We start from the raw sequence: 25,258 nt of genomic DNA, 5'->3' as shown, positions 1-25,258 counted from the left end.
CAGTCGTTTGCGGGGAGTGATGACAAGCAGTCGGTGTCTGTCCGCTCTGTTTGGGCCACTCCTGACTCTGTAGATGTTTGCCAACTCCAGCACGGTCATCTCTTTCAGCCCTGCCCTGACTCCGGCTTTTGTTCAACCTCTTCCAGCTTTGAGACCAACGTTGTCCTTCTGTTGCTTTCCTAGCGGTTCCTGCCATTTCCTTTTGTTCTTTTATTGCTGCCAAGGGGACGTTTCCAGGAGGAAGCAGCAGAGATCCCAGCAGCCCACACGAAGCCGCCGGCCGTGCCATCCAGGAGCGAGCTGTGCGCTTCCCGGCCCTCCGCAGCGTGCCGGCTGGAACCGGAGGAGCGGGCTGTGGCCTGGAGATGGTTCTGGCAGCGCTGTGACGCGGCAGCAGGGCGCTCCCCAGCCCAAGTGACTCACTGAGCTTCTGGCACCGGGTCGCTGGGACAGCTCAGCCTGGGGAGAGTGTCAGTGCCCTCGAACCGAAGCGCTGCTTACTGGATTGTCGAAAACACACTGCCCAGAACGTGCTCACGGGCACTGCTGCTGCTCGCTTGCTTTCTCTGGAGTTTCACGTCTCAAACTCCGTAACAGACAAGGCAGTGCTATAACACGCCGATTTCCACTCACTTCTGCTGCTTCCGTGCCCAGTGCCTCAGCAGCACTTGCTTTTCTTATAAAGATGGGAGTCTGAACTCTCATCGTTCCAGATGTGTCTCTGTGTGGAGCAGAGAGACTCGATTTAGAAGTTCTTATCGGTTAGAAACATAACGATGGCTAATTATTAGCATCTCCGTTAGAAGCTCCAATGGAAGGATTAATAAGTTGTCCTCTTGTGTTTCAGCTATGGCAGCCATTCGAAAAAAGCTGGTGATAGTGGGCGATGGTGCCTGCGGGAAGACCTGTCTGCTGATCGTGTTTAGCAAAGACCAGTTCCCTGAAGTCTATGTTCCCACCGTCTTTGAAAATTATGTAGCAGATATTGAAGTGGATGGAAAGCAGGTATGTATACACGCTGACAGAAGTCACAATGAATGTGCATTTATTCAGAACAGCCTGGAGATCAGCACGCTTCTTTAATAAGTGGTCAGTACAGGTGCTTTCAGTACTCACGTTGTCAGTTCATTTTTAAAAGCGTAGCGTTTGCATGCGGTAAAAATACCAACCTGCTCATAGCCAGGGGCTGCTTAACAGCGTATCTCTAACCCTGTACGATTTGAGATTCTGAAAAACAGGCAGTTCTGACAGGTGGATGTGGTTTGTGGGAGTGAAGATGTGCCAAGGACGCCGGGCTGCTGCCCATTGGGACTGCAGAGGGCTGGCCCTGCCTTGATTGAGTCCTACGATTGTGAGGACAAAGACAAGTTCCTGGAGCAGTCTTTTTTCCTACCCGCTCCTGGCAACGTGCAGAATCCTCTTTGGAACAGATGACTGGCAGGCTTCAAAGGGATTTCATTTCTGTGGTGTTGATCAGCATCATCTGTCCTGCTTGTCTGCAGGAATGCAGATCTTAGCAGCCAGGCGTGCCCAGGACTGCTCACCGAGCTTCATTTTCAGTTGTTCTTTTGTGAATGTATTGTTCATATATTTCATCTTCAATACTTTGAAAAGTAGTTTTGAATTTGTGTGACCTCTGAGTCCCTTTGTTTGCCAAACAACCCCCCCCCAAACTCCTGCACCGGGAACCAGCCTTCTGAAGTTCGTCGTCTGAAAGCCGAGTTCATTGCTTTCTGCGTTTGTGTCGCACCAGGTGGGATGTGCTGTGTAAAACTGGCACTTTGCAGGGTGCTCTGGAACCTTGCACCTTGAAAAAACAACTACTTCCAAAGCCATCTTGGCAAGCATGACGTGTGCCTGCTTGTTAGCGTGCAGCTGACCTCCCTGGTGCTCCAAGGCAGGTTGTGGTGCTGAGCTCCCCCTGCCTCTCCACTGTCCCTTCGCTGTAGGTTCAGAATACCTTCCTCTCACTTGTGGTTCAGGTGCACTGACATTCATTGGAACTGCTCAGTTTCAGTTCCGATTTGAGCCAAGATCAGAGCCATTTATGGGTGTTATGTTGCATTTCATTTCCTACTGTCAGAGGTACGGATTAATTGTGGTTTCAGTCATTACACTTCATGCCATCCAAGTCTGAAAAGAGCTCTTCTCTCCTATGTTGCGGATAGAATAGAAAAAAATCCTTTTAGGCTAGTATAAAAGCACATTTTCCTCCACAATTACAATGTCTACAGTTGCTATATCATATCTGAGATACAAGATCTTAAATTGTTGTTTAAAGTACATCTGATATTTGTTTCTCTCTCGTATCACCCAACCAAATGGCCTCGCTCCCTGCTGCCTGAATCCCTGCATCTCTCAATGGGTAGGCCAGGGAGCCGTGCCCTGTGCAGCCAGCACTAGATAATAATGGCACGAGTAGCTCAAGCAGCGCATTTTCTGCTGTGGAAACGTCAGCTGCCTCTCTTGTAAGCAGGTGACATATTTTATCCAAGCACTTTGTCTTCTGAAAACTTGGTTAGAAAAGCCCGCGGAGGAGCAGTGCTGCAGGCTGCTGTGTCTGAGGGCTGCATGCCTGCTGTCTTCTTGGGGAAGCGTTTCCAGAATCGTGCAGGGCCTGGTGAGAACAGGACGGTGATGCTGTGGGGTGTGTTTGTTCACACAGCACAAAGGAGCTGATAGGAGCGTCCTGTGAGGGAACCCGCAGCAGATCCCTCTGTAAGAAGTGTGGTTGTTGGCCACCAAACTCACACTGGGAGCTGTGAATGCAGGGATTGCTCCAGGAGTCATTCTGTATTTCCGACACGGTGTTCTGTATGTCATCTGCAGGCGTTGCATTTTGCAGCATAACCAGGAGTTTGCATTGCCTGGTGAGGCTCACATTTGAGTTCCAGTTCTGTCTGTCTCTATCGGAGCCGCTGTGGATTTCTTTCTGCAGTTTTGGAGCCTAGGAGTCTAAAGGAGAAGAGTAAAGAAGAAGTGTAAATAGCGAGAACGTGAGCGGCTTCGTTCAGTTCTGAGTGACAGGAAGCTTTGTGCACAAACAGGCTGTGTTCTGAAGCACATGGCAAGCCTACATTTCTGCTCGGATGGAGTTGTAAGAGTTTGTGCACCAATAAGTGCTAGTGTGACATTTCTTCGTCGCTACAGGTTCCAGCTGTGAACCAGTTGAGAAAATGCATAATCCTAAAAGCAGCCGCTTGGAGGGTCCTCTTTGTCTGACAGCCAGTATTCCTGGAATGGCTGTCGAACGGCTCCCCTGCCCTTTGCAGCTGGTTCCCTTTAATCCCCCCGGCTCGCTTTTCTGCTGGCAGCTTTCAGGTCCTTTCAGAGAACCGACGTGAGGCGTGGGTATGAGGGGAAGACTCACAAGCTGCAAGAAATTGATTGCTGGAGTTACGGGGTGGGCAGTTTCTAATAGCTCTGTTGTCAAAGCAGTTGTGTCTGTGTTCTGCTGCTCCTGAGTGGTGCTGACTGGAATACCTCGTGCACTGCTTGGGTTGCTCGCTTCAGAATCACAACATCCCTGGTCTTTCTGCTGCAGGTGGAGTTGGCTTTGTGGGATACAGCAGGACAAGAAGACTACGATCGACTTAGACCGCTTTCTTATCCAGATACCGATGTTATACTAATGTGTTTTTCAATCGATAGTCCTGATAGTTTAGGTAAGTAGGTCAGTAATTAAATGAAAACTGCTTCTGCGTGTTGCTGTGTTCCCCTTTGGAAATCATTCTGTGAAATATATTTCCGTGTGCTGCAATGAGAGCATTTCTGGCTTCAAAATTTGCATTTATTGCAGTGTATAGTTTTCAGAAATTAAGATCTTTAAGGAACCTAACAATTCAGAGTGGCACTTTGATTTTTTTTATTATTATAATTTCTCCTTGAAAATGGCAGGTTCTTACACACTCAAGATCACACTATATCCAGGAAAATTGACCAACTCCCTTCCTATGTAAATGGGAAAAGTTAGCTCTGTGTCATTCCTTCCCCCCCCCCCTTTTTTTATTCAGGAGAGAGGATGGTTTGAAACACTCTCAATTATTAGGTTCCAAATACACAGAGCTCTCTTTCTTTGTATGGTGGGGAAGAAACCTGACCTGGAGAGGGCTCAGCACGGAGAGAGGAGGCTTCCTCACTGGATCACAGAGGCTGAGGGTCTACAGCATAAAGAGGAGAGAACAGAGCTGCTTGATGTGAGATTTCTGAGCTCCAGATGAGACAGATGTTGGTGTAGCAGATGGCACCTCTCCTGTGCAGGGTCCAAGGCTGAAGTGTTCGGTGTTTGATTTATAAGAGTGATACGTGGATATCTGTGTGTTTGAGCTTAAAAAGATGTTTCTGAAGAGGGCAAGAAGAAATAGAAGGGCTCCTATTGCAGAGACTCACAACATCTCGGGAACTTTGATTTCTGTCCCAATTAAAATGGTAATTACTCCATCCATTGTAGTCTCCCAGCCACATATTTTGTGGTAACACTTTCTTAAACAAGTGAATTGCTGCAAAGATCCCATCACCAGTGACCTTCACTGGTGGCTATTTGTGAGCTATCTCACCAGATCTCCCTACTCCTCTGATCTGTCTTGTGGGTAAACCCTTCCTCCCAGAGTTGCCTGAGGAAGAAACAAGGAGGCGGAAAGGAGGGGTGAAAGGCTTCCTCAGTGGGATGACTTGGGGGCTGTTCTCTCTGATTTCTTGCCTTGCCTCTGGGAGGCAGCAGCCATTGAACAGGAGGCTGGGTGTGAAAGTGCCCTTTTAGAAGGGCTCTCTTCATCATCCATAGAGTGACACCGAGTGGGAGAGTTCGGGGCAGTGGTTTGATCTTGGTTTGTGGGTGCTGTAAAAAGCCGTGCTGCAGGGTTGTGCTAGACTTTAGCTTCTGCATCTCTTGAAGCCAAACACTCCGTAACTCTTCACATCAGAATTCTGCTTTCTCTTCTTTGAAATCCTTGTGCTAAGCCTTGTCAAGCAGTTACTGAGAAATGTAGGGAAACCAAAACACTGGGTGCCCGTCAGTTTGTCTTTTTGGTCTCACAGAACAGGTCTGTTTGCACCTGGCATGGAAAAAGGGCATCGCTGTGTTGTAGCTCATTACAACGAGTCAGCAGGCAGCAGCCTTAAAAGACAAGCAGCCCCAGAACTGGGTTTTGGTGCACTCACCCTTGTGGTTTTTTTTCCAGAAAACATCCCAGAGAAATGGACCCCAGAGGTGAAGCATTTCTGTCCCAACGTGCCTATCATCTTGGTAGGAAACAAGAAGGACCTGAGGAATGACGAGCACACAAGACGAGAGCTGGCCAAAATGAAGCAGGCAGGTTCCTTTCTGAGAGCATTACCAAGACACGAAGGAAGGGCACGTCACTTGTGCCCAGAACATGGAGTGGGCATCAGCAGCTTGCTGTGGCTTGCACAGTGAGCACTTAGGGCAGAAACCAGAAAGTATTTCCTACCCTTAATTGAGTGTTTGTCTTTAATAAGAAAAAAAGGAAGAAAAAACCAAACAAATGTTGTTCTCAACAACAAAATCAGTCTGCCTAGGAGCTGTTGGGTTACCAGCAGTGCTGTGCTGCAGAGCTGCATCCCCAAGGCAGAAAGGACTTGGAGGATCATTGGGTCGAAGGCACGCAGGCTTGAGCTCGTGTTTATTTGATACAATCAGGTTGGAAAAGGAAAGGGCTTCGGAGCTGTGTGTTCTAAAGTGATGAGCGCGGATACTGCGGCTCCTTCCCGAGCTCATCACTTGGCTTTAATTTTCCTTTGTGTTGTTGCAGGAGCCTGTCAAACCCGAAGAAGGAAGAGATATGGCAAACCGCATCGGTGCATTTGGATACATGGAGTGCTCGGCAAAGACCAAAGACGGTGTGAGGGAGGTTTTTGAAATGGCCACTAGAGCTGCTTTGCAAGCCCGGCGTGGCAAGAAAAAGTCCGGGTGCCTTCTCTTATAAAGTGTGGCCAGAGGAAGATGGCCAAAGCAGCACCCTGCACTTGAGTAATTTTGAAGTGCTGTTTATTAATCTTAGTGTATGATTACTGGCCTTTTTCATTATCTATAATTTACTTAAGAGATTTAAAAATCGAGTCATCTTGCTACCAGTATTTAGAAGCCAACCATGATTTTTATAACAATCTGCATCAAATTCATCTGTGCACCCAAGGTTAACCTCGACATTCCTCTAACCAACCTTTTCTGCACTCACAGGATATGCCAGGCGCTAATTGAAGACAATTCTCTATCTTCTTTCTTCTCTCTAGAAAGAGAAAAAGCTGTCAACACAGAGGATTGGTCTGTAACTACTTAATAACTAACGTCCTATTCTAATTGAGTACAACAGCTGATGGCTGTATGCGGAACGAAGCGTAGCTTCAGTGCTATCACATTTAGGAAGATCTGGTTTTCACGGCTCAGCGGCGTAAAGCATTCGTTTGAAAATGTGGTCGCTCTGAAATGACCGAGTCCCATTCAGCTAAGGAGAAGTGAGGGTTCTGTGGTTTCATGTTAGTTACCTTTTAGTTACTGTGTAATTAGTGCCAGTTTAAATGTATGTTACCAAAAATAAATCTATTTACCCCAGCTTAGATGTAGTATTTTTTGTATAATTGGATTTCCTAATACTGTTACTTGTAACCTCTGCGTTAAGGTGTTCTGGGTTTTTTAAGAAACTGTATTTGAAAATAAAGTCCAATGGAAAGCAGCTGATCCTCTTCCCCTGTTCATTTGTAAGAGTCTGACCCACCTGAACGATTGGAGTGGTCTGCGCAGCCAGGAGGAGTTTTTTCCATAGGGATGAGACAAGACAGCCTGCTCACACTCAAAGCTTCTGAACTGTTCAGTTGCCTTAAGCTCATTGCTGGACCCAGTTTCAAAACTAAAAGAAAAAGAGAAAAAAAAAAGGAAACTTTTTGTGTAAGTTTGGTTACCACGTAGTGATCAGACTCCTAACCTGTGAACTTCTTGCTGTTCTGCAGCCAACTAAACTTTCTGTATTTTCATTTTTTCCAACAACTAATAGAATAAAGGCAGTTTTCTAAGCTCCCTGTATCCTGGTGTCTGTATTGCTCACTCCGGGCTCTCGGCCCGGCGTCCCCAGCCTGACCCAGCAGCACCGTTCCTGGTGCAGCTGCAGTTGCTCGTGTGCGTGTTCCTGGTGCGGATGCCCACGCGCTCCCTGCGGAGCCGGAATCCCTGGCCCTGCCCGGCAGAGCACCAGCAGCCGCTGCTGATCTTCAAACTGGGTAAGTGGGATCTGGACGGGAGCACGGCGATGGAGCAGCTCAGGTGGCGGTGTAGGAAGAGGGCATTGGAAGCCTGTTGCTGCAGGTTGGTGTGCGGGGTGCGGGTCAGCATTGCCGTGCACACGGTAACGTGCCACCTTCACCAGGGGTGCCGGTGCAGCAGTGTGGGGCTCGGGGCAGGGCCGGGCCCAGCTCTGGGAGGAGGCTGTTCTTCGGGATGAGATGAGATGTGCTGCAGGATGGCAGCTCCGTGCTGGTGGTGGTATTTCCAGCGGCTGCTGTGGAGCGGAGTGCCTCTGCCAGCAGAACTGGGCTTGGGTCAGCACCCTGCGCAAGGCAGCACGGAGCTGCATCCACGCCGAGTCCTACAAAATGCCCACGTAGCTCTCTTTTTTTTTTTGGGGGGGGGGGGGGGGGAACACTATTTTGGGGAACGCACCAGGCAGCCCCTCTGACCCCGCCCCGGGGTGGCACAGCGGCGGAGCAGGAAGTTCCCAGCTGCTGCGCCGCCCGTGGGGATTTCGTGCGCTGCTGTTACCGAGCTTACTCATTCTCGAGCTGTTCCCTTTTTGGGGTGTTTTTTTTTTTCTCCTTCCTTTTTTTAAGTTGAGCAAAACCGGTTCGCAGCACGCTACAGCCACCGTTACGCAGCCGCTGTTCCCCCACGGGGGTCTGAGTAAGGGCTGCTCGTTCTTCCAGCCCGGCCCACGAGCCGCGGCTCTGCTGCCGTGCTCCCCCCGCGGGTGATGCCTCCGCTCCCTCAGGCCCGATCCCATCCCCCGCTCCTCAGCTGTGGGCGCCCATCCCTGGAGGCGCCCCATGCCACGGAGGGGCCCTGGGCAGCCTGAGCTGGGGGCGGGCAGCCAGAACACGGCACGGGTGGGGCCGGGAGGTCCCTTCCAACCCAACCGTGCTGCGGTCCCTGCGAGCCGGGCTTCCCCGGGGCTCCGTGTCAGCGCCGCCCCGTCGCGGCGGAGCCGTCCCGCGGAGCGAGCCGAAGGAGGATCGCGGCACAGCCAGCGGAGCGGCAGCCGCACGGCTCCGCCTCGGGCACCGCCTGCAGCCCCGGCCCGAGCGGCTGCGACTGCGCGTGCTCTAAAAGTGCCCCCGACAGCGGGGAGAGGCGCGGCCGGCACACGGCAGGGCTGAGGCGGGACAAAGCGGCGCGGGGCGGGGCCGGGCGGGCTGTTTGCGTGAGCGACCGTCTGCGGGAAGGAGCGGAGCGGAGCGGAGCTGAGCTATGGCGGCATCGGGGCTGTTGGGGATCTCGGCGCGGCCGCTGGGAGCGGCGGAGCCGCTGGCGCTGGGCTCGCTGCGGGGCAAAGTGCTGCTGGTGGTCAACGTGGCCTCGCTCTGAGGCACCACCACGCGCGACTTCCTGCAGCTCAACGAGCTGCAGCAGCGCTACGGGCCCCGCGGGCTGCGCGTGCTCGGCTTCCCCTGCAACCAGTTCGGGCACCAGGTACGGGTGCGGGGAGCGGGGAGCGGGGAGCGGGGCGGGAGCGCGGCCGGGGGCTGACGGGGCCGCTCCTTCCCGCAGGAGAACGCCACCAACGAGGAGATCCTGCGCTCGCTGGAGTACGTGCGGCCCGGCAACGGCTTCAAGCCCAACTTCACCATGTTCGAGAAGTGCGAGGTGAACGGGAAGGGCGCGCACCCGCTGTTCGCCTTCCTGAGAGAGGCGCTGCCCTTCCCGCACGACGACCCGTCGGCGCTGATGACCAACCCGCAGTACATCATCTGGTCGCCGGTGTGCCGCAACGACATCTCCTGGAACTTCGAGAAGTTCCTGGTGGGCCCCGACGGCGTGCCCTTCCGCCGCTACAGCCGGCACTTCGAGACCATCAAGCTGCGGGACGACATCGAGCTGCTGCTCCAGAAGGTGCCCAAGGAGGCTCCGGAATAAAGGAAATCCTGCACCCGCGTCGTAGGAGGGGCTGCTGCTCCGGCTGAACTCCCGATGTCCGCGCAAGCTTTGCTCATGACGGCGCGTCTTCCAAATCCTCGAAGCGCGCCCGACGTTTTCAAAGCCGCGTGTGAAATGTTTGGGGGAACTCCGCCCGGGGAAGCGCCCCGCGAGTCTCGGCGACGTGCTGAGATTCTCTGAATAAAGAAAAAGGCTGTCTCCTTTAAGGCCACGGCGTGGTGAATCTGGGCGAGTCGGGAAGAAGAGCGCGGCGGCGGGTGCCAAGGGCTGGGTGCGGGCTGCGCACAGTGACGGGCTGGGGCAGGCTGAGCCGTGCCCGGGCAGCTGGCAGCCACTGTGCAGCTCGGGACCGCTCTGCTGAGGGGCTGCACAGGAGCGGCCTTTGCCCAGGGTCGCCCGTTCCTTGTCCTGCATCAGTGGATGCCCCAGAGAGACCCAGCAGCGCCACGCACGCTCGCCGTTCCAGCTCTGTCCCATGTGCCCAGCGGTCCCCTGGCACTGTTCTGTGTCGGAGGCAGCCCGACGTGCACCTCTGGTGGAGCCACGGGTCCTGGGAGCAGGAAGCGTGGGGATGTGGCGCTGAGGGACGTGGCTTAGTGGGCAGGGGGGGTGTGTTGGGGTTGGATTGGAGATCTCAGATGCTTTTGCCAACCATAAAGATTCCGTGATTCTGTGATCCCACGTTCAGCTCGGGTCACCTCGCAGCCCCAGCACACGGGCGCAGGGCTCCACCTGGAGAACCAGTTCTCTTGCTCCCAGCCTGTTTGACCACTTCTGCAGAAGCCGTGCCTCTCCTCTGATTAGTGCCTCTCCTCTGATTATCGCTGTTGCCCCTGGGCCACAAAATTGTAGACGGCACACAAAGTGGGGGTGGGCCAGGGCTTGGGCTGTGGCATTTTGTTGTTTCGATTCCTTTGCTGCCACGTTTCTGACTCCTGAGCTGCCAGGTGTTCCATGGAGCTGCCACAACCCTGACACGTTGTTCCTGGGCAGCGATGCAGGGTTTGCAGCTGAATGCTGAAATTGGTTTCTCTTGGAAGCCATCAGCGTGTGCCAAACTTCATCTGCTATCTCCCTGCACAGGTCCTCCTGCAGTCAGTTTTCACTCCAGGTATCTCACAGTTTCAGTACAATCTACCCCTCACAGGGCCTTGAAGCACCGAGTGTAAACCTGGCGCTGCACCGGGGAGTTCAAGCGTACACCAGCAACTTGGGAAGGCACAACGCTTTTAAGCTCTGTCACTTTTGCATTGTTTTCATAATTAAAACCATTTGTTTTGGGGATTTCTGTTATTTTTTCCCGTTCATAGCTTCTCACCTTCTCAGTTGCTTCATGAATGCGAGTGCATTCAAGGCCCCTCCTGCCCCTGTCGTTATGGCAAAACCTACAGGCAGCCCCACCCTGCTTACTGCTGCCCCTGAGTAATGCGCATTTCAGCTCAGATTGCACAACCCTCACCGGGCTATTTCTTAACTTCCTTAACTTTTAAACTTTGTTTAAAAAACAGGATGTTTTCAGTGGCTTATTTCAGCTCTGGAGCAGAAGCTGCTTGATTTGGTGCATTCATTTTGCAGTTAAATTGACTTCCCTAATTAGCGCAGGATGTTGAAATGCACTGAAAGCGCAGTGGCTGACAGGCAGCAGGAGCTCATTGCATTGTATTTAAAAATCTTACTCAATGTGAGCTGTGGCATTTCCTTAATCTTGACTCACGGGACTCGAGATGTGTGAGCAGGAGCTCCTTGCAGGGCACCTCCATGCTTTGCCACTTCCCACCGCCTGCAGCCTCTGTAGAGCCCTACAGCTGCGGGGAACAGGGACCAGGGCAGCCCCGCTAAAGGGGACCCCCAGGTGGGAGAGCTGCCTGCTGGAGCTGTACACTGTGTTCATTCGGTGCTAAGGGCCAAGGGATTTGTTTATCTTCTGGCTGCTGGTGGGGCTGTGCTGGCAGGAAGGCGAAGCAGCAGCTCCAGAACAGACCCACACCGGCAGAATAATAGCAGTGATGCTACTCTAGGAGGAAAATCAGCCAGCAGAAAAACAAACGATTCCAGTGTAAGCGTGCTGCAGTCCCAGCAGTAAGCGTGCAGAGCAGATAAAAGCCTCTCAGCCTCAATGTTCCCTGTCTGCTTTAATCACACTCAGACAGCGGGTGGTGGTGGAAGGGGCAGCCTGCAGCCTGGAAACGTTCCTTGGTGACACACACAACAGAGCACAGTCCCCGTGCAGGCTCCTGCACTCCAAGACTATTGGGTGTTGGAACCACGTGGGAAAAAGACATTTCACTGCAGGTAATGCACTTCAACGATTCTGTGGCCTGAGGACATTGCCCCTTCCATATCTGTCCCTTATCTACACTCCTACACCTTCCTACTGCAACAGTACAGAGTCTGCAAACAGCTACTTGCCAGCCCGCACCCTGCCCTTCCATTCTCTATCTATCAGCCCCAGCTCTCCCCCCTTCCTAGAGTGTTTGGCCCTCCTTCCCCACACCTCATGATTGGGGCGACCTAAGCTGCCATCAACTCCTTGAACCTTTAAACAAGCTCAGAACCTGTCAGGAGTGTGAACTAGCTGCAAATAAAATGTCCTATCCTGCCTTTATCTCCTGGCTTCCCCAGCATTCTGCCCATCAGAGTCAAGGACTTAACCCCAAGTCATGGAACAGCGGCGCTCAGAAGTGTTTACACAACAAGAAATGCTATCAAAGAGAGAATAAAATAAGCCCTTTATTCCTCAGCCTGTTAAAAGCTCTTTTGGCCGTTTATAACTCCTTTCTCCTTTCTGATGACCTGCGTTGCACACACAGACTTCCAGAGAACTTCGAGTCACTGATTTCAGTCACTGTCACGGCCGGGCAGGAGGGAAGACCTGCCTGCAGCTGGGTGGTGCCTGAAAGCCCTTGCTCCCTTAGAAAGCCATGAACGAGGTGATTTTGTTTCCTATTAGGAAGAAGAAACCATTGGTGGAGGCCAGCCATGCCTGCTTTGCCTCCAAACGGCTGACTCATTTTAACAACACACCCAGTCCCCTCCCAATGGTACGAGTTGTGCCAATATTCCTAAGCTTGCTAGCATTCACTGATGGATAACCGTGCCCTGCAGTCTGTTTAGATAACAGAAAGAGCTGTCTCTCTGAACCATGGAGATAAGGAAATTCTGATCAGTTTTTGTACCAAGGAAACAGGAGGTCGTGCTTGGTATCAGTCACTGAATATGTAACGTACCTCTGGGCAACCTCTGCGCGTGTAACACACAAACACCCCGATCTCCCCTGAGGGATGGCTTCCAGAGGCACTTTCACAACTCCTACGAGCTCCCCTCGTTACTCAGCTCTGCTCTCTCAGAAAACTCCCCCCTCCTAGCCCGCACCCCCAGCAGAGGGCCGCAAAAACTCAGCGACGCGGGAGCACACAGACAACCACAAACCCCACACGCCCTCCCCACTTCCGGCCATTCGGGCGGGGCCACAAAATGGCGCCCGCGCGCAGAGGTCGCACGGAGTGCGCATGCGCACGCGGCCGAGTTCCGGTAGCGGCGGGGTGAGCGCACCAAGATGGCGGCGGCCCAGGGCGGCGGCGGGGTGGCGCGGCCGGAGCTCGGCCCAGAGGCGCCGGGCTCGGTGACGGTGGAGCTGGCGGCGGTGGAATCAGCGCCGCCGAGTCCGGCGGTGCAGCGGGCCGAGCTGAGGCCGCTGATGGCCGCGTCCATGCGGCTGGGGGAGTCCTGGTGAGCCCGGCCGGCCCTCCCCTGCTGCCCTGTCCCCGGGCTGGTAGAGGGCTGCCAGCGCTGAGGGCCGCGCCGGGCCGTGTGTTGCAGGTACCTGCTGGCCAGCCGCTGGTTCAGCCTGTGGAAGCGCTACGTGGGTTACGACAGGTGGGACGTGTCCGGCGTGGGCGACCCCAACCTCTTCCCTGGGCCCATCGACAACGCGTGTCTGCTCGGCGGTGAGTGCGGCCCTGTGGCCTGGCCCGCCGGGGGCTGAGGGGCTGCGCGGGGCTTCCCGGGCTACGGTCGCTGTGGGAAGGGAAGGACTGTAAGGAAGCCGGACCTTACGCACATCTCCCTTCCAGATGGGGAAACTCAGAGCTTAAAGGAGCACCTCATCGCCCAGCTGGACTACGTGCTGGTGCCCAGCAGCGCCTGGCAGAAGCTGGTCTCGTGGTACGGCTGCATCGAGGGACAGCAGCCCATCGTGAGGAAAGTATGTATGGGTGGAGCAAGGTTTCCTCAGCATACCTTTGTTATCTTATCTTTGGGGCTGAGGCTGATTGGATGAGGTCCAACAAGACCAAGTGCCGAGTGCCACGCTTCGGTCACAACAGTCCTATGTAGCGCTACAGGCTGGGGGCACAGCAGCTGGAAAGCTGTGTGGAAGAAGAGGATCTGGGGCAGTTAATTGACAGCTGGCTGAACATGAGCCAGCTCCGGCCTCAGGAAGGCCAAGAGCATCCTGGCTTGTGTCCGAAACAGTGCAGCCAGCAGGAGCACGGAGGTGATAGTCTTCCTGTACTCAGCTGTGGTGAGGCTGCGCCTCAAGTACTGTGTTCAGTTTTGGGTCCCTCTCTACGAGAAAGACATCGAGGTACTGAAGTCTGTCCGTGGACGGGCAGCGGAGCTGTGAAGGGTCTGGAGCACAATCCTGTGAGGGACGGCTGAGGGAGCTGGGATTGTTTCATCTGGGAAAGAGGAAGCTCAGAGAGGCCTTATCACCCTCTACAACTTTCTGAAAGGAGGTTGTAGCGAGGTGGGGATTGGCCTCTTCTGCCAGGTGACACTGATAGGATGAGAGGGAATGGCCTCAAGTTGCACCAGGGGAGATCCAGATTGGATGTTAGGAGAAATTTCTTTTTTGAAAGAGTGGTCAGGTGCTGGAACAGTCTGCCTGCGGAAGTGATTGAATCACTGTCCCTGGAGGTGTTCAAGAAAAGGGTAGATGTGGCTCTGTTGGACACGGCTTAGTGGGCATGGTGGTGATGGGTTGATGGTTGGACTCAATGAACTTAGAGATCTTTTCCAACCTTAACTATTCTGTGGTGTTTGTTTCACTAGATGTGAGTTGAGGGAATAACGTCAGGTTGCTCTTAGCTCGTTATCTGAAAGAACATGACTTGCCAGTGTTAAAGTGCCTGAATCCTCATTGACTCTCTGTGGATGGGTTACATGGGGTGAGAGCCATGAACCTTGTTCCAGTTACCTTTATGCATTTATGATCGTTTGGAGCAGTGTGGTGCTTTCATGTTGCATGCGATTTGTTAGTCAGGCTTCCTGATCTTCTGGGACAGAGTGGGGCACTGGCATAAAGTACCTCTTAACGTGGATGGTTTGGAAACTTTCTGTGGAGTTGAAGTTGGTTCTTGTTTTCTCTCCCAAAAGTCTGACACTCTGAAATCCAAAAAGAAGAGACACATTTGTAGTTTTCTTTTATAAACTTGTAGGGCGTTTTGCATTGTTTTGCAAATGTAGTTATGAATGCATTCTGAGTGTATAAGCCATTCTGAAAGGTAGAATTCACAAGTCACTCTTCTGAAATGTCAGTTGTTCACATGTAAAAGAGGTCTTGTTTTTGTTTTAGTTTTGGGTTTTCAGATACAAGTATTCAGCACCATAGTTATTGAGTGCTAGAGCTTAGAGCAAATGCTGTTTTACAAACAAAGATGCTGAGTTATCATGGCTCAGTTAAAAATAAGTTAAAAAATTGCTGCAATAATTTCAGTCTCTGCTGTTAACCTGCTAGTTGCAGTGGATTTTGCTGTTAAAAAAACACACACTTAGAAATATAGCGAAGTAGCATGTCTATGGGATGTGGCGTTCTGTTAGAGAAAATAGGAAGTGAAAGGTCAGTGGGGTACACAAACCACAGTCCTGCGTGTGAGCGTAACCTGGCTGGTATCTAGTGACAGAATTTTCTAGATGGCATTGGAAGTAAAGTACTTAAACTTGTGATCCTTAAGTGCTCTTTGCCTAAACGTAGATTGATTCATGTATCAGAGTATCTGTAAAAACAAGATTTGGAAAGTAATTATTTTTCAAGTGTATTCATGATTTTACAAGTTGAGATTTTTTCCGTCCCTGTGTGTCTGGTGATTGGAGGCAAATACAGGAAGGTAAGACTAGATTTATCTCTAGCTCATCTTGTTTCGTGTTTCCAAGGTGTTTTTTTGGGACAATCTCTATAAAAGACTGAGCGTGTTAGTGTACAGAATAGGGAACTGTGAGGTTTGAATGTTCATAGCAGTGTGCTTCCTCAGCACCTGGGTATGTGTTGTGCTCAGAGCGCGCTGCCCAACGGGATGGCCCGGGTTTTGCTTTGGCCAGCTTAGTGCAGAGGGCAAGCTGGCTGGCCAGAGTTATTCAGAGAAGCGATGGAAGAAGGCTTGCCTCTTATGACCTGGAGCATGGGCCAAGCTGTGCTGCCATGCTGTGAACAGGCACAGCGATACGGTCGGGAGCTTTTCCCTGGAAAGTGTTCTTCCATTTCTGAACACAGTTCTCACTTGTTTCTGAGTCAGGATCCTTTAACAAGCGCTGTTAGCTAAAATTCCTGCTAAAAAAGAAACAGAGAATTTGTAACTGGTTTCCCTTGCATTAAGCAACAACAAAAGCCTCACATCTTATTCCTGATGATTCTTTTCTTTCCAAAACTGAGCAAAGTGTTTTTTCTTATGCGTTTGGTGGTTTTTGTTTTTTTTTTTTTCATTTATCCACTTCAGTAAAAATGATGCAGATATAGATCGTGGATGTAGATTGTAGCAAGTCTGATGGCACGGGAAAAAGCTTCTACGTCTTCTGCTTAAATGAAATATGATGTCAGTTTCCTAGGCTTTGTAGTTGCAAAGTGCTGTGCAAGTAACAGGTTAGTTTTTCATACTATTTTTTTAATAGGATATATTTTGCAGCGTCTTTCCAAGTTGAGAAGGATCTCAAGGTTTGTCAAGTTTAGAACTTGAGAAACCTCATTTTTCCTGTACAGTCTTAAATGAACTAAATCTGGGCTTTTATTTACGTAGATATATGTAGTATCACTTCTGCAAGCTGTGTTGCAAGACTTCAGGATTGTGCTGTATGTAGTTCTCCTCCATAATAAGTGAAGGAAATGTGCATAGCGTTGAAATGAATAAAATAGCAAGCTTTAAAGCAACTCACTTGCAGGCAATCACGTGTAGTGAAATAATAATACTGGTGGAGTCACCCTGGCACGGAGCTGGGGAATTAAATAAGTGTGAATTAATTATGAACTGAGTATTGTACACCAGCAAGCTGGAAACTGGTCTCAGGGTAAAGAGAAGTTCTTGGTGTCAAGGTATAGGGGAGGGCAGTTGTTCTGTAGTACTGTGAAGCTGTAGCATCGGATGATATACATCTTCTCAGCTATTTTTTTTCTCTTCCTGCTGCACTGATGTTGTCGTATAGCTGGCTTCTAAGATGTGCTTCTTTTCCTGCCATAATGTAATTTAAAATCTGTAGATGAAGAGGGGTAGCTAATCTTGCAGAATACCTTATTATTACTTGTGTTATTTTGCACCTTCCTTCTGTTTGCAGGTGATGGAATTTGGTCTGTATGCAAAGCACTGTGAAGTTGAAGTTTATCCTCTGGAGCTGAAGCTGTGTGAGGGCAGCAGTCCTTCCAACGTGATCAGCTGCTGCTTTAGCAGAAGAGATAGTGTTGGTAAGTAGCTCCCTCATGCATTAAGCTGTGTTCTGGTGCTTTGTCAAGAGATGCTTTGTATCTTCCAGAGCTAGAAAGTTGCGACTAGAAGGAGTCTAGCAATAAGGTGATCCAGCTGGAGCGTGTGATCTGTGAGAAGAGCCTGAGGGAGCTGTGGTTAGCCTGGAAAAGAGAGGATTTGAGGAGCATCTCTTAACAGCCTCACAGAACCTGTGAGGAGGTTACTGAGAACACGGGGGGCAGGTTCTTTGCTTCAGCACACAGCAAGATTACAATAGATGGTAGTCATAATGTGAAACATGAGAGTTTGCAACTGAATATAATGAAAAAGGTTTCCCTGTCAGAACAGCTGGATGTTTGAACAGGGCCCAAATGGGGAATTTCCTTCCTTGCCAGCTTTGAACACCCGGCTGGCTAAGTCCCAAGCAGCAGCCCGGTCTGAATGCAGTGTTGACTCAGCTTTGAACACTTGGATTAGGAACACCCTGAAGTTTCTTCCAACCATAGTGACTCTTTGTGCAGAGCAGGGAGTTGTCATTAAGAGCTTTGCAGAACGTGTTGTTTACTAACCAGTGTTCTTGAGAAACCTCTTTGTCACTCGTGTAAAGCAGTTCAGTCTTTTGTCTTTTCTCCTTGTATAATTCCTTCTTCCTTGAGCGTGAATGTTTTAGATATCTTCTCAGTGGCTCTTCCTATGCTGCTCTTCTTCCTGAAACGTGGCCTCTGTGTAATTCCCGTATGTAAAAATGGTGGATTTGGGCTATAATTTGTCTATAAAGATGCTGCTTTCAGTTTGCTGTTGGTAACTGGAAACACTTCCTCCTTCAACCTGCGTTTTCAAGTCATGGCTCTTCCCCCAGAGTTGGCCTTTGGGCAGGAGCATCACAGAGTGTTCTGAATGTTATTGGATGGAGGGCTTGGCACGCAAATGTATGACTGAAATAACTGCATTTCTTTCTTTCACGCTAAGTACTTGAGAAGGTATAAGAGCAATTGTAACTCCCACGGTCCATTTCCTACTCAAAAGCCCTTGACAGATCAGTGATGCTAGAAGAATGGCTTTCCAGTTTTTTCTTCAGAAGTTCTTGTGTTTTAAGAATTTTGGTGTTTCTTTTTTTTTTTTCCTTCCTCAACAGCCACTCTTGTGAAAGAGATACGGAAACTGTTTAAAATCCCAGCTGAGAAGGATGTGAGGTTATGGAGCAGCCATTTTGATGGCTCTTACGAGCAGCTCAGCGAGCTGGGTGTCACTCTGGAAGATGCAAACATCTATCACGGGGAGGTAAGGGGCGTATTTATTTTTCAGTGCTCATGGTAAATGTGTGCTCTGATAACGCTCAGCAGTTGGCAGTGCAAGTTTCCTTGAGCAATGCTTCATCTCTGAAGTTAAATTTTAGATTGTCATGTACTGTTTTCTTTTCACGTCAAGTACTTTGAACAAATATTGATAACTGATTTATTGATGACTTTGTGAAGTGTATAGTGGATTTTTTAGTTACTTTTTCTTACCTGGACTGTCTTTCAGCTTGTTCTAATAGAAGTGAAAAATGAAGATGGCACGTGGCCTGAACATCCTTTCCTTGCAAAGTAAGAGTAAAGTAATGGCTTCCATTATTTAGTTCAGCTTGTTTGCTTAGTTTTAGTGAGCACACATCCTCTGTAGAGGCCCAGTTATTGGTGGTTGTTGTGAATTTATTTGTTTGGTGTGTTTTAGGGGGTGTCACATCTTCAATGTAAATATCCTTCAGTTGCCCTACAGCTGGTTTCTTGTTTTAGCAACAGTCTTCTGTCCTAAAGCCCTTTTCAAAGAGGTTGTGTAAGGATTAAATAGCTTAGGTTTCCGCAGTGCTTAGGAGACAGCAGTGCTATTTTTGTTGAGCTAGCTTACTTAAGAAACTACCTCTGTAGACTGCCCAGTGAAAAGTCTGTAGTAGTCTACTGCTGTAAGAAAAAAATGATCACAGCATATATTTCCAAAGCTGCCAGTAGTGAATACTCCACATCCTAGTAGTTCCTCCTTAAAAGCAGTATGCAAACAGTTTGACAAACGTGCCCCTCCACCCCCTGTAAAAACAAAACAGAACAACAGCTAACCAAAAAAAAACCTCCAAAAAACCAACTAACTAGAAACCTGGAAATGTTGCCACAAACATTCTTCTCTCTAGAGAAGACATGAGTAAGATGAGGGTGTGATGAAATATTGTATGTATGTAGTAGGGTGTAAGTTGCGTGCAGTGATGAGAAATGACTTTTATTCATTGTTATACTGCAGAAGGTAAAAGCCAGTGAAGCTGGGGCCATCAGATTTGATAGCGATAGAGGAAATGTTTTTCTGTACAATGCAGTTTAAATGGCAGCAGGTTCCATGAGTTGCTCCTTTTGAAATCGGGATCTTACTGGAGCTGCTTCTGAAGAGCAGGGCAAAACAGGGTTGTTAGGGAAACCTGTTTTGAAATGATTCTGTACTTCAGAGATGTAATGCTGGGGAAATGGCTTCAGAGAATGAACGTCCTCAGGATCACAGTGAACTTTCCATAAGAGTGCACTGTGAAAAGCGTGCAAGTATTCATATCATGAAGGTGATGGAGTAGTGATGGGCAGTGGGTGTTACGGGGCAGCCACGCACAGCTGCTCATCAGCCATGGCACGTGGCTGTCTGCCATGGAGCTGGGCTCCAGCCTTTCCCGAGGCTGCTGGCTCGAGATGTTTGAGTTAGGTTGGTTCTGATGGTCTGGGGAGCTTTTCTACTGCATTTTGGTGCTCCTCTGCTGTACGTCCTCGCTCCCATCAGGGGTCAGTGAGCCGGGTAGCAGCCTGGGCTGCTTTGTTTGGGTGTGTTCTCTTCCTGCTGCTCTTCACACAAGTTGTATCACAAAACTTTTAACCTATTTTCCCAGGGGTTTATATTTAGAAATAATGAAGCTGTGTATTTGTTACTAAATTTATTCTTAACCAAATAAGCTAGATTGACCTTCTCTTTCTTGAATCATTGACGTTGCTCTCTATTAATGCATTTATAATTGCTCTGTGCCTTCACATCAGTCATAATCTGTTCTGAAATCTGTTTAGTTTCCTTCCCTTTTTATACCATATCTTCATATAAGTGCTCTGTCACTTGTAGTTTATTTGGCTTTTCAATATTCTCCAGCTACTTTCCATATTGTATTGAGAATCTACCTTTTTCAGTACGTCCTTTCATTAAGAGTAATTTACAAATCTGAAGTGAAACACTGCCAGCATTTCAGCTGTTATGAGCTGGTAAGACTTGCTGACCTGGAGCACAGCATTGGGATGTGCTTTGTAAGGCAGTGGGGAAGGAGGATGTGGGGCTGCAGCACGGCGCTCTGCCACCCTCCTCAAAGGAGAGGGGAGAGAAAATATGATGCTCTTCTGGTTACTGGTAGTGCTGTACATTCGCTGAACTTCTTTCTTCCTGGTACACTGTCCAGTAAAAATATTGAGGAGTTGTTGCTTAGTTCACCCATCTTAGAACACACGTTTTTTCTTCAACTACTCTGTCTTGATTTAGGCATCTGTTCAACCTTATACACCATTCAGTGATAATGCCAGAGATTGTTGTGTGTGATTCAAGGCCATGGATGCATTTTGTAGGCGCATCATGCCATAAGTATTCAGTTCTAAATTTGAACCTCTTCTTCCCCCATTGCCTCGTGTGCTGGTGACTTTGGGGAAGCCCTTCAGCCACGGGGCCAAAGACTGCATGGGCAGATCTTCATTTCTTGACTTTCAAGTGCTTGTGCTTGCAGCAGCTGCTCTGCTTTGAGCAGCATTGACTGCATCAGTTCTGCTGGAGAGACTCTTGCATTTGTGCACTTTCTATGTGGCATTTCATGATGGCCCCAGCTTTTCCAGTTAAATACAAATTTCAGCTTTTCTCGCTCTCCCTTCTGTTTTGGTTGAAGCATTTTTAGTTTGCTTTTTTGGATCCCTACTTTATAGGAGGACTAATTCTACTGTGTGCTCTCATGGTATCCTCAGCTGAATTAGAATTCTTTTCTTAGCTAAGCCTTCCAACCACCTGAAAATCTTTCATTTTTTTAATTTTTTTTTTCAAACAGTTCCTCTTGGCAGTTTTTTGGTTTTTTTTTTTTTTTTTTTGCTTATCAACCATATGGCCTCACAGTTTTTGTGCTAGATTAATCTTTGTCTTTATACTGCTGCTCTCCAGATTTCTCTTCCCTTGCCATTTGTATGGGTCTTCGAAAGGTTGCGTGGTAAAACTTGAAATATCTGTCTTTAATTGGCAGAATGGGGGCCGTGTGCAGCAGTACTGTGAAATGTGAAGTTGTACGTTTGGGGTTTCAGACCGTGAGCCCTGAGCACGTGCTGGACTCTGTGGGATTGTGATTCCAACCCTGGCAGCCTATGCAACGTGAGCCCCTGTAGCGGCCTCGAGGCACATATCCTAACAAAAAATAGCCTCCGTGGCTCACCAGGGAAATCCTGAGTGTGAACTGGCAGGTTTTCTTTTCCTAACTGACGTGCTGGTAAACGGCATGTGAAATGATAGCGTCCTCTGAGGTTGTCAGGATGTTTGAAAAGTAGGCTGTTATGGTTTCAGAAGGAATCCAGTGGGTCGCTGCAGAGTTGGCAGATGATTTTGGTACCGGAGGGCTTAGAAGTGTTATATCGATGGGAAAGATAGAAGGTGGTTTGAATACTTCAGGTTCTGTGGTGTGTGAGAAACGGAAATTAAATAAGGAAGTGTACAGGCAGCAGATTGAGATAAACACAAGCCAGTGCCCAGAAGAGGCTGAAGCCAAATGCTCAATGCTGCAAATTGCAATGCGAGTTTCTGACTGCAGTGATTATTGATGTTTCAGATTGTGGTCTGCTGGATTAAATAGAGCCATGCTAGCTGTCACCAGTCACCTCTGTTTCCAAGTGCCTCGGCACAGTTTCCAGGAGGGTCTGTCTGCTCCATGATCTCTCCAGGCACAGGGATGAGCCATGCTGGCCTGTAGTTCCCCGCATCTTCTTTTTTTTCCCTTTTTGAAGATGGGAGTCATGTTTCCCCTTTTCCATTTGGTGAGAACTTCACTGGAGCGTCACGACATCTCAGATATGATGGATAATGGCTTAGCAACTTCACCTGCCCGTTCCCTCGGGATCCTCAGATGCATCTCATCAAGTCCTGTGGACTTAAATACGCTCGGGTTCCTTAGGTGGTGTTAAACTTCAGCAGCAGGTGGCTCTTCATTCTCTCCCAGCTCCTGCCTTTGGTTTGTGCATGTTGAGCAGTGGCTAGAGCCCTCCTCAGTGAGGCAGAAAATTCATTGAGTACCTCAGCCTTCTCCATAACCCAAGTGACCAGGTCCATGATATTCAGCAGCTTAGGGAATCTGGAAGTTCTCTCTGCCAGCCTAGATTGCTACTGCCCGGGTTCCCTGTGTCATCTCCTATGTATGCTGCCTTCCTGAACAGCTTTGTTTCCGTGCATCCCCTCCAGTACCCCCAGCCTCGGTGTGCTGAGGGCTGCTGTGTGCGTGGCATGCATGCCACTACAGTGATGTGCTTTGCCCATGGGGAATGGAGTTGTATCAGCCAGCTTGGTGACAAACTGCTGTGTGCCCACCTTGTTTGGTTCTTGCTAATTACAGTTCTGTTTGAGCGGATGCTTTGGGTCTTAAGTAGAGAAGAACTGATGCTGTTACTTTTAACATGAGGCGACCCTTTTGTGATAATTAAGACTGTAATTTTTGTTTGCTTCAAGCTGGTGTATGAGTAGAGTTAAGTCTTGATGCCTTGTTACTTGTGCCATCTGAAATACATTCTTATTTCACTCTGACCGGCAGATTTTGCTTTAAGCAAGCCTTTCAGCTCCCCCTTTTGATTCTTCTGTTTGGTGTTTCTGTTCAGACAAGCTTTTGGAAACATGATCACACGGATCACAGCAGTGAAATCTGCAGAGGGGCTAACTGTAAAGTGGCAAGTCCTTGGGGTTTTGTGGGAGATGGTTTTGGGGGTGACAAAAGCAGTAGCACTGTTTCTACTTTTTCTTTTTTCCTTCCTTCCAGGTCAAGCACTGCTACTAGCAGAAACTTTACTACCTCTTCAAAACCATCCGCGAGTTCTTACTCCTCAGCATCTGCCACGTCTGTCATTACTAACGGTGACAGCAGTAACTCCTATGGACTGAGCAGCTCCAGCCTGGGCCGGGGGTAAGAGCTGCAATCAGCTTTTGTGTCTTTGTCCTTCATGTGAGCGCTGCTGCGCTTTGTTGCCTGTATAGAAAAGGACTGTGATGCTGCTTGGTACACTTGGGTAACTTTAACCAAACCTTGCTTTTGAGGCAGTTATGTTCTGCTGTTCCCTGCTTGCTTAGAAAAGTAGTGCATGTTCTGGCACTGCTAACTGCTAGAGCTTGGCCTGATTTTCAGAGGACTGGGGATATGAGGGAAAGGATTATATTCGTCTCTCCTTCTGCCTGGGTGATAGCAGCCTTTCCAAGCAGAAACTGTAATTTCCTTACCAGCTCTAACAGCTCATCACATGAGCTCTTACACTACGCTGCTACATTAGGACAGAGTGCTGTGTACTTGTAGACAGAGGAAATGAAAGTGTTCTGAGGCGTACATTAATAATAGACTCTGTAGTGATTAATGTTTCCAAAGTTGGCGTGTATACCTCATGATCCTGGCATCTAGTGCTTGCCACTGTGAAGCAGCAGAAACACGAAGGCTGGTGCCTTTCGCTAATCAATTTTTTTACTCATGTTTGATGCAAGTCTTCAAAATTACCAAGACTGGGTAGACTCATTGCAGAGTATGTTGTGTTGTCTTTCTTTCAGAGGTTCTGGATTTGCTTGCAACTCTTACAGCAGCAGGGACTCTGCTTCCCTGTCACAACCTGGCCTTTGTGGACTCAGTAACCTTGGGAATACCTGCTTCATGAATTCTGCATTACAGGTAAAGTTTGAAAGGAGCATTCTTCAGAATTAAGCACAAGAGTGGTCTCGCAGAGATTGTGAATCAGAATCTGTGGGAGGAAAAGTGATTGTGTAGAAATGGTCTGATGTGGAAAACAATTTAACCTGCGTGTGCAGCATTGGTGAGATGAGCACACAGAACTGTGGTCTCTTGCAGGCTTGGTGTTGTCAGGCTTCAGCATTATGCTGAGAAGCTTTTCTCAGGTTGAAGTGCCAGTGGAAGCTACAGAAGGAATTAACGGAATATGGAGAAATTCCTGAAGGAAAACCAAAGAGCTGTAGGCCAGAGAGCCTTGCATGTCTTACTCTTGATAAACTGGTAGAAACTGCTCCAAAGAGAAAGCTTACAGCTGTGGGCAGGTCTGCTGTTTGAGAGTAGCCAGTGTGGCATCTGCAAAGAGAAAGGAGTCTTGAATGCTGTACTCTTTGGAGTTTTTTTTTTAATTTGTTTTCCAGCCACGTTCCAGTTACAATAGTTACAGTATCACACCTTCCTGAGAGATTTTTTTTATTATTATTAAATACTCTGTCTCACCAGATTTGTTTTAAAAAAAAAAAAATTAGTGCATGTTCTGATGTGAGAGTTGGAGTTGTTATTTCGTTGTCACACAGATTTATTGTCCAGTGCAGTAAATTCATTTCCTTAATGATTTTTTTTAAGTGTCTGAGCAATACCCCTCCTCTGACTGACTATTTCTTGGAAGATAAATATGAAGCTGAAATAAATCACAGCAACCCCTTGGGAATGAGAGGAGAAATTGCAGAAGCCTATGCGGAACTGATTAAACAGATTTGGTCTGGGAGGCAGTCTCATGTGGCCCCACGTATGTTTAAAGTAAGTACTCCGTGTTCTTACAGCAAAGCTCTTTGACAGAAGAAGTTAACAAGCCTTCCACAAATTCTGGTGTCTTGGAAGCACTAACAACAGAACTGCTTCAGTGTTATTTCACTTTTTAAGGAGCTACTTTTCAGAGAATGGGGAAGGAAGAACAAGTCAGTGAGTAATGTCAAAACCCGGAGTTGGCTGCTGCTTTTTACCATTAACTGCCTTATTTAGTAAATGACCTTCTAACCCGAGAGCTGTTTTTATATGCATCAACACGACTGTTGTTGCAAAACTAGGCAAGGTCATGAGAATTGCCAGCTTTTAATTTTTAGCAGCGTGCAAGTTATAAATGCAAAAATGGAATTATAAAATAGAGAGCAAAAAGCATTTCCTTGTCTGCTACGTTATCTGTTGTTTCAGTGTTGGCAGTGCTTCAGCACAAAGCTGCTTCCAGCTAAAACCCTGTAGTGTAGCAGTGGTATGCAACCACCCTAGGAAAATTTTAACTTTGTCTTTTGTTCTAAATATAATACCAAGATGCTCCAGTGCAGAACAACATAATAAAAGCATCAAAGGAACGTTAGGAGTTGCTTCTGTAAGTGCAATCCCAGTAACGTGAGGAAGAATAACATCCCAAATGCATAAAATAAGCAA

At 48.7% G+C, this 25,258-nt stretch overlaps 3 protein-coding genes and 1 long non-coding RNA gene across 5 annotated transcripts in view; 3 read left to right on the top strand and 1 right to left on the bottom strand.

Moving 5' to 3' along the window:
- On the top strand, positions 848-7,039 carry RHOA (ras homolog family member A). Its single transcript, XM_021409786.1, has 4 exons — positions 848-1,005; positions 3,545-3,665; positions 5,181-5,311; positions 5,772-7,039. Exons 1-4 carry the CDS (start codon positions 850-852, stop codon positions 5,943-5,945), a joined length of 582 nt encoding a protein of 193 aa, XP_021265461.1. The 5' UTR covers positions 848-849; the 3' UTR covers positions 5,946-7,039.
- On the top strand, positions 8,392-9,366 carry GPX1 (glutathione peroxidase 1). Its single transcript, XM_021409787.1, has 2 exons — positions 8,392-8,695; positions 8,774-9,366. The coding sequence occupies exons 1-2, from the start codon at positions 8,474-8,476 to the stop codon at positions 9,137-9,139; spliced, it is 588 nt and encodes a 195-aa protein (XP_021265462.1). The 5' UTR covers positions 8,392-8,473; the 3' UTR covers positions 9,140-9,366.
- On the bottom strand, positions 11,864-12,622 carry LOC110404970. The gene is made up of 2 exons (XR_002442622.1): positions 12,388-12,622; positions 11,864-12,103 (listed from the first exon to the last, which is right to left on the bottom strand). It is a non-coding gene; the product is annotated as an uncharacterized LOC110404970 (long non-coding RNA).
- USP4 (ubiquitin specific peptidase 4) overlaps positions 12,679-25,258 on the top strand; it is a 34,704-nt gene continuing 22,124 nt past the window's right edge. Inside the window, exons 1-9 of one of the 2 annotated variants that reach the window (XR_002442621.1) lie at positions 12,679-12,889; positions 12,980-13,107; positions 13,234-13,364; positions 16,703-16,829; positions 17,966-18,111; positions 18,355-18,416; positions 22,868-23,011; positions 23,641-23,758; positions 24,440-24,613. Coding sequence is in view for 1 of the 2 variants with exons in the window: in XM_021409784.1 (XP_021265459.1) it covers positions 12,717-12,889; positions 12,980-13,107; positions 13,234-13,364; positions 16,703-16,829; positions 17,966-18,111; positions 18,355-18,416; positions 22,868-23,011; positions 23,641-23,758; positions 24,440-24,613 (1,203 nt within the window). In the remaining variant the exon portion in view is untranslated. The remainder of the gene's footprint in view (positions 12,890-12,979; positions 13,108-13,233; positions 13,365-16,702; positions 16,830-17,965; positions 18,112-18,354; positions 18,417-22,867; positions 23,012-23,640; positions 23,759-24,439; positions 24,614-25,258) is intronic. The other variant, XM_021409784.1, reaches the window with a different exon arrangement.

The sequence above is a fragment of the Numida meleagris genome, chromosome 11 (assembly GCF_002078875.1).
Source record: "Numida meleagris isolate 19003 breed g44 Domestic line chromosome 11, NumMel1.0, whole genome shotgun sequence".
In the NCBI taxonomy this organism is placed as follows: Eukaryota; Metazoa; Chordata; class Aves; order Galliformes; family Numididae; genus Numida; species Numida meleagris.
This window is presented reverse-complemented; position numbering and strand designations above follow the sequence as displayed.

Coding starts and splice junctions, on each gene's coding strand:
- RHOA (XM_021409786.1), top strand. CDS start 850: ATGGCAGCCATTCGAAAAAAGCTGGTGATAGTGGGCGATGGTGCCTGC. Junction 1,006..3,544: donor TTGAAGTGGATGGAAAGCAG/GTATGTATACAC, acceptor TTTCTGCTGCAG/GTGGAGTTGGCTTTGTGGGA. Junction 3,666..5,180: donor CGATAGTCCTGATAGTTTAG/GTAAGTAGGTCA, acceptor TTTTTTTTCCAG/AAAACATCCCAGAGAAATGG.